Source organism: Aegilops tauschii, chromosome 1 (assembly GCF_002575655.3).
Source record: "Aegilops tauschii subsp. strangulata cultivar AL8/78 chromosome 1, Aet v6.0, whole genome shotgun sequence".
In the NCBI taxonomy this organism is placed as follows: domain Eukaryota; kingdom Viridiplantae; phylum Streptophyta; class Magnoliopsida; order Poales; family Poaceae; genus Aegilops; species Aegilops tauschii.
The window spans coordinates 49,481,133-49,489,030 of record NC_053035.3 but is presented as its reverse complement, the minus strand read 5'-3'; the positions used below and the strand labels follow the sequence as shown (position 1 = coordinate 49,489,030).

The window sequence follows — 7,898 nt, the reverse complement described above, 5'->3', positions numbered from 1 at the left end:
CCTACTGGACACACAAGAAATATATACATAATTAAGCAAACCATATCCATCAGTTAATGGAGTTTGTCAGTTTTATTACGTCCATGCAACCTACACGCTAATAGGTAAAGATAGGTCCTAATCCCACCCGAGTATGTGTAGATTGGGTTCGTTTTCCCATGCTCTGCTCCGGATCCGACGCAAAATTTCAGCAGCACCTCCCCGCTATTCTCCTGATACACGTCTCGGCAATAAGCAGAGAGGATGTGTACCCGGAGAACAACAGGGAGGCACTGACGAAATTCTGCATCGGATCCGGAGCAGAGCATATGGAAAAACGAACCCAATCTACACATACTCGAGCTGTCCATGGATAACGTTGGACAATTCGAAAGAATCACGATTATAAATATGCAAATGCATGCATATTTATAGATGTAACCCTTTCGAACGGGAGACGCATAGTGGTTACGTATACTGATGATTGACACCTATAGCTAGCAAGTTTCATCGGCACGAAGACCGGAACAGAGAAAATGAAGGGGGGGAGGAGATGTCATTTGTGCTCACCAACGAACGCAGGGGCAGAGCTCGTCGAACACCAGACCCTCGCAGTGACGAAATAACTGCATATTTAAATCGAAAGATGAATAACATAGCAATTTTGTTTCTTCCGTCAACCTAACTAAATTTTTACAACAGGCTGAGCGGGTTAGGGGGTCCTTCTACTCCTCTTCTTCTCCCTCCTCTTCCTCCCTCCTCCTCCTTCTACTCCTCTTCTTCTTCTAAACTAAAACTAAAACTAATCTAAAATAAACTAAACTAAAATAAACTAAAACTAAAACTAAACTGAAAATAAAACTAAACTAAAACTAAAACTAAAACAGAAACTAAACTAAAAGAAACTAAACTAAAAAAAAGGGGGGGAAGAACAAACCTGCAGGGGATCGCCGGTGGAGGGCAAGGACGGCCGGTGGGGCGGGGCGGCGCAGGGGCCGCGGGGAGGAGGGCAGCAGCAGGGCGGGGCGGCGCAGGGCCGCGGGGAGGGGTCCGGCACCGGGGCGGCCCGGCGCAGGCCTCTCCGACGACGGGGTGCGGCGGGGCGACTGGGCGCTGGGGCGGGGGGAGGGCTGGACGGCGTCAGGGGTTGGGTCCGGGGGGCAGGGCTAGCGGGCGGCGGCGGCAGAGCGGCGGGGGAGGAGAGAGGCGGGCGCGCGGGATCGAGGGAGACGGAGAAAGAGAGAGAGAGGGGGGAGACGACTCGGCCCGTTAAGTGGGCCTTCTTTGCCGTCCGCTAGTAGACGGCAAAGAGGGCGGCCGTTTAGGGCTGGCCCACGTCTCATCTTTGCCGTCCGCCGGCGGACGGCAAAGAACCTGACCTAGCCACGTCGTGCCCTGTGGGGCCCACCTGGCCCTTGCCGTCTGACTTCTAGCTCTTTGCCGTCAGCTGGCTGACGACAAAGAAACAGCGGACGGCAAATAGATTTTTTGCCATCTGCACATTCTTTGCCATCCGCTATGTGGAAGCGGATGGCAAAGAGGCTCTTTGCCGTCAGCTGGCGGATGGCAAAGAGGCTCTTTGCCGTCAGCTGGCGGACGGCAAAGAGGTGGCAGACGGCAAATTACCAGATTCCAGTAGTGTATATGGGATTACGGTGCTCACTGCTAGCTAGGCATTTTTAAATTCTGGAGTTCTATGTTATTTCATCTCACACTTGTTTTCTTCTAATCCCCAGTTATGGAATCCGATGAGGATTTTGAGCAGCGACCCATGCAGTTTGATCTTCAGTATTTTTTATCTTTCGTGCATTGGTTTATGAAGTTAACAAATCGACCGAAACTCACAGTGCGAGGAAGTGTTCGTGGCATCGCTTGTTGTACATATTGACACAAGAATCATGTTAATTTTCTTCGATGCACACCATAATTACACATATACTCCAGCTTTACATGATTCATGTGTCAATATATACATACAGTAATTACTCAGCTAGATTTATAGCGTACATTTGTTTGGATTTTTCTGCCTGCAGTGATTCCTTCTCACTTAAAGTGCAAAGATTAAAAATAAATTTTAACAAGAGCGAATTATTCTGCTTTGGAAGAGCCAAAGAGGAACAATATGCATATAGACAATTGTTCAGTTGTGAAATGAGATCCTTGCCTTTCAGTTACCTCGGAGTCCTAATTCACTATCGAAAGCTTACAAATAAAGAATGGAAATGTATTGAGGATCGATTTGAAAAAAAAAATTAAGTTGCTGGAAGGGCAAGCTTATGTCTTATGGAGGTCGGCACGTGTTAATAAACTCAGTACTAACCAGTATGCCGATGTTCTTATTATCTTTCTTCGAAGTACCTGTAGAGGTGCGGAAAAGATTAGATTTCTATCGATCTCGTTTCTTCTGGCAAAGCGTTGAAGTACAGGCTTACCAGGTGGGATATTATTTGCAGACCGAAGGACCAAGGGGGGCTTGGGATTGAGAACTTGGAGATAAAAAATAAGTGCTTATAAAGTAAATGGCTCTTTATGTTATCGGTTGAGACCGACGGCATGTGGGCTCAAATTCTTCGTAACAAATATCCAGTCTCAAAGTCTCTGGCCCAGATCACCGTCAGACCTAACGACTCACCATTCGGAAAGGGTTAATGAGAATAAATGATGCCTTTTTTCATAAAGCGACATTTTTGGTTGGAGATGGTACTGCAACCAGATTTTGGGAAGATACATGGTTAGGGGAGACGCCTTTGGCCTTGCAATATCCCGCTCTGTATAATATTGTACAACGTAAGGAGGTTTACATTGATACAGTATTACAGTCATCCCCGCTAAATATCCAGTTCAGGAGATCCCTAGTGGGGGGGAGGTGGAACGCCTGATTGCATCTTGTGCGAAGGTTGATGGATGTTCAACTTTCTAACAAGCCTGACCTGTTTCGCTGGAAACTAACTAAGAATGGGGTTTTCACAGTAAAATCACTGTATTTGGATCTGATTGATTCTGGCCCAATCCCAGGATCTATTCATATTTGAAAAATTAAAGTTTCGTTGAGAATCAAGATATTCATGTGGTGCGTCCATAAGCAAGTGATTCTCACCAAAGATAATTTGCTTAGGCGCAGTTGGGTAGGCAATTCATGTTGTTGTTTCTGTCAGAATGATGAAACGATACAACATATTTTTATCGATTTCCCTCTCGCTAAGCTTCTATGGCGTATGATTCATATAGTCTTTAATATAAGCCCTCCAGTTAGCATGGACATGTTATTGGGACATGGCTTACTGAAGTGGAATCAGTTACCACGGGACGTATTCGGATAGGAATATGCGCACTTCTCTGGGTTATATGAAATTGCAGGAATGATATGATCTTTAACAGACATTTTTTTTATTTCTTGCAGGTTATATACAGAGCATCCGCTTGAATCCGTACGTGGTCGTTACTCTTAACATTCTGTATTTTTCTTCAGATTTTTTCGAAACTTAAAAACATCGTTTCAACATGGTTTTCACCGGTTTCCATCAAAACTTGGTGTGATATTCTCCCTAGGCAAAATGGGCTAAATAGTGGGCCTGGATAGACTTCTAACAATGTGGTCAATTTTTTTAGAAAAAGCAATGTGATCAGACGAACTAAAAGGCGGATCTTGATCTTGTTACACATCCTACTACAAGCTCCAATATTTAGCATAGCAGCAAACCTCTATACTGCAGATGATACATTGAGTTTGTCTCAAAAAAAAAACATGATACAATGAGAGTGATGGCAATAATAATAATAATAGCATGAACTACTAAGGAAGATGACAGATCAAAATCACCAAGTGCCGAATAATACAATCCTAAAATGAGACAGCCCCTTCTGTTCCTTGCAGACCTCATCTTGTACCACCAAATACAGAATAGACCTACCCTAAACACCACACTAAACATTCGATCCCATGGACATCTTCCCTTTCACACCACCCAACTACAGCGACCATCATCCACACGGTTCAGTAAGAAATATAGTTCAGGGCAAAGTCTTAACACCACCACCCACAGTGAGTGGCCTTTTGTACACGCAAAGAGCGAGCTACCGGTTTTGGCCGCTCGCAAGCCTAGAACTGGAACCTGCTCGGCCGGGACTTGGTCATCCTGGCCATGCCGTACGACTCGTCGTTGTCGTCCCTCTTGGCGTTGCGGAACGCGGCGCAGCCGGCGACGTAGACGATGATGAGGATGATGAGCACGACGATGTTGATGATGGCCACCTTGCGCCAGCTCTTCTTGATGCCGGCCAGGACGCCGGCCTTGCACGAGTCGCACTGGAAGCACAGCGTCTGCTGGTCATTGCTCCATTTGGAGCAGTCGGGGTCGGTCACCACGGTGGGGACGCCGGGGTTTGCGCTCCAGTACGTCTCGTTGTTGTAGGTGAAGGCGCACGATGTCGGTGGCTTGCAGCATCCGGACTGTGATTGGCAGTTGCAGAATGGTGTTAGTATCCCGAGGAATCACACAAGTAATCTGAACAGCATACTGAGAAATTCACTTATGTAGATACTCCCTCTGTAAACTAATATAAGAGCGTTTAGATCACTATTTTAGTATTCTAAATGCTCTTATATTAGTTTACGGAGGGAGTACAAAATAAAATAAAAAAACTTCATTTCTGTAGACCCAAAATGAGTTGTACAGCTTAAACTTTATGGACAGAACAGAAAGGGATATTGCGACGAAATGCATTTTTGTATGGACTATTGTAGTTGTTCGGTTGGGTAGATGCAATATTACAGGTCATCAGCTTGGGGTGAAGCTTTGAGATCCCAATTAAGTGAGCAAGATGAAACTTAATTATAACGTTTGTTGGTGAGCACGCGGACAGATCATTCATTAACCTGAAATACTCAACTCTCTGGACTGAAGTTCATTCATACTGCATGTAAATTAATGTAATAGGAGTTCCAACTACAATGGTGTATTATTGTTAGCTCGATGCTGCAATGTACAGTCAAATAATTGAAATGTTACAGACAATAATTGCATAGAAAATAATGTATCAGCAAGCATAATTTGTGCACCCATCATGAACACGACTACTGCAGCAGTAAACTAAGTATAGTTCCCAAGGAGACTTGTACAGAAGTTGGGTAAGTATGGAGACCATATTTATCAAATTGTCACCACCTAGACCTCTGATGAAGACAAAGATATACCAGCTACAAACACATATTGAATAGTGTTGATCTCGATATCCTATTACCGAACACGAAATTGTCCACACCAGCTCAATTTAAAACCAAACATATGAGATGCTCCATAACATGCCTATGCCTATATGTGCGTGCACCGGAGAAAACAAAGCCATATCCAACCTGGTATTGAAAAACGATGAACCCACCACCCCAACGTATGCTTTCATGGGCACGGTACCCGCCTACTACAAATTATGTGTGCCCATGTGCATTAAACTGCACACAACTTGACTCAATAATTCAATAATTACTTCTCCATAGAATCAGATGTATGCAGACATGGGCAACAGCTAATCTGCATTAGAATACAGACATGCAGCCCATAATGCACTAGCATATGGACCCTAGGGGAAAAAAGAATCACAGGGGCAGTGGTGTTTTTTTTTCCAAACCATTGCATTGGCTCTGGAAGATTATAGCAGAGGAAAAGAACAAGCAGCCTGGCAGGTATGGAGAAGACAGCACAGAGAACACCAGGACAAGAAGCAAGGCAGCTAACTATGCAAGGCTTCCATGGTCCAGTTCCAACTCTGAAATGAAATGTGGCACCGGGCATCTCTGGCTTTTGGCTGTCCTCATCACACCATGGTGTCGTCCTGATCCCTCAATCATACAAATACCCTGGTCCTCCATGCCGGTTTGGCATCCGAAAAAGCCAGGAAAATGACCTTATCCTCAGCATCACCACACACAGGGAGATTCTACTTATTACCACCGCGACGCGATAGTGTCAACTCATAGTAGTCCCTGGACTGGAGAGGGAAGGCAACTGACATAGACCAGGAATCAAATTGACCATTCAGTCAATCCTTAGTGCTTAAGGCACTAGTAGAATCTGAGATTGCTCCATGCAGAAAGAACAAACTTTGTGTTAGTTGTTCACATCAGCCAAAGAAAACATCCTTTAAACACTTTCTTTTCCAAAACATAGTGCCTGATGGTAACAATCCTTGATGATCTGGAGCCCCAAATCACCCCCACAAAGTGTCTCTACTTACGGGCACGCATCGAATAATCGCATAACCGCGGCGAAGATCCTTTTTCTGTGTTGTCAAGCAATTCCATGGACGAACCAATTAAAGCTTAAAAAGACTGCTTTTGGAGAAAGGTGCTGGATGGGAGGCTGCTAATTAGTTGTTTTTCTCTCCTAGCTGGTTTTTGCCCCAAATCAGGGAGAAGCAAAAAGGTTGCAGGATTAACAATTTTTCTCAAAGGTCGGGCATGACTTGCTAAGCAAAAGGGGGGCTGATGGTAAAGGGGGCAAGCAAGGTTCCTCTCGAGATCCACATGGTACTACCAAGTAGCAGTAAACTGGAATATCCTCCCTAAACAGTGTGAGAAAACTCAAACTGAATCAATAATTCCAGCAGAACTCAAAGCAAATTGCAGAAATAAGCAGAGAAGATTAGTACTAGGATATAGCTTATCCTCCTAAGTAGAGTGTGCATTAAAATCCCCCCACACAAAAAGAAAGAACATCTGTAGCAGGAAAAATCCCCAAATTTCCTGATTGGCACTGGGGGATTGCCAATAGAATCGCGTGGAAATAGTGTGCGAGGCAAGAAGGAAGTGAATCTTGGGAGCAGGGGAGAAGGGGAGGGGGCCGGCGGACCTGAATCGGGGAGAGGTTGCGGCCGTAGAACATGACGGGGGGCTCGGTGACGAGCATGCCGGTGTTGGGGTCGCGGGCGGGGCGGCGCATGGAGGCGCAGGCGCGGCCGTCGCGGAGGCATGCGCTGATGGTGGCCCAGTACTCCGGGTCGGCGACGCGGTTGCGGAGCCAGCCGTTGTAGTCGGAGAGCTGGTACTCGAGGAAGCGGCGGTTCATGACCACCTGGCCCTCCCCGCGGTCCGTGACGGCGAAGGCGAAGACGATGAAGAAGAGGAGCGCGACGACGATGAAGAACATGGCGAAGAGGTAGATGCGAAGCAGCCAGGTCTGGCGGTAGCAGGCGCCGGCGAAGCCCATGAGGGAGACGACCATGACGGCGAGGCCGATGATGATGATGGGCCACTGCAGGAAGCGGATGCAGTCGGTGGAGTTGGCCCGGGACGCCAGCCAGATGCCGCCCCCCAGCACCGGGATCGACGCCAGGAAGGTGATGAAGTTCACCACCCCCAGCATCTTCGACCCGCCGCCGTGCATCTTCTTGCTCTTCCTCCTCCTCCGACGACGACGACTCCCTCCCCTCCCTCCCGAGCTGCTTTCTTGGCTCCGCTCTGCTCCTCGGAGGTCCCTGCTTCTTGTCCTCTCTCTGCTGCCGTTTGGTGTGGGCGTGGGAGAGAGAGGGGAGGGGACTGGGCTGGCTTTTAGCGAGCTGAAGGGCAGCGGCAGCAGCAGCAACGGCAGCAGAAGAAGCGGAAGCAGAGTGTGGGTCACGTGTACGCGGCGGTGTCCATATTATCCGTAGTAGTATTTGGGCGGTTGCTTTCGTCCGTATATACGGCTTCGGGTCTACTGTCTACGTCTACGTAGTAGCAATCCACTGATCAGTTTTGGGATTTTTGGGCCAAAGGGAAGCATGACCACATGATGATTTGAGACTTTGAGAGTGTTACTATCGGGCAACTATATAGTACGTATTAATTTGGAAGAGCTAGGTTTGGTGTGGGTTTTTTTTCCCTTTCAGCAGTGTGGTGGTTGCACGCCTCTATGATTGCTCCCCCGGGCATCATCTTGTGTTTG

General features: G+C 46.9%; 1 protein-coding gene across 1 annotated transcript; it reads right to left on the bottom strand.

Moving 5' to 3' along the window:
* Positions 1 to 3,739: 3,739 nt before the first annotated feature.
* LOC109762151 (tetraspanin-3) lies at positions 3,740 to 7,585 on the bottom strand. The gene is made up of 2 exons (XM_020320974.4): positions 6,825 to 7,585; positions 3,740 to 4,429 (listed from the first exon to the last, which is right to left on the bottom strand). The coding sequence occupies exons 1-2, from the start codon at positions 7,356 to 7,358 to the stop codon at positions 4,079 to 4,081; spliced, it is 885 nt and encodes a 294-aa protein (XP_020176563.1). The 5' UTR covers positions 7,359 to 7,585; the 3' UTR covers positions 3,740 to 4,078.
* Between the last annotated feature and the right edge of the window lie 313 nt (positions 7,586 to 7,898).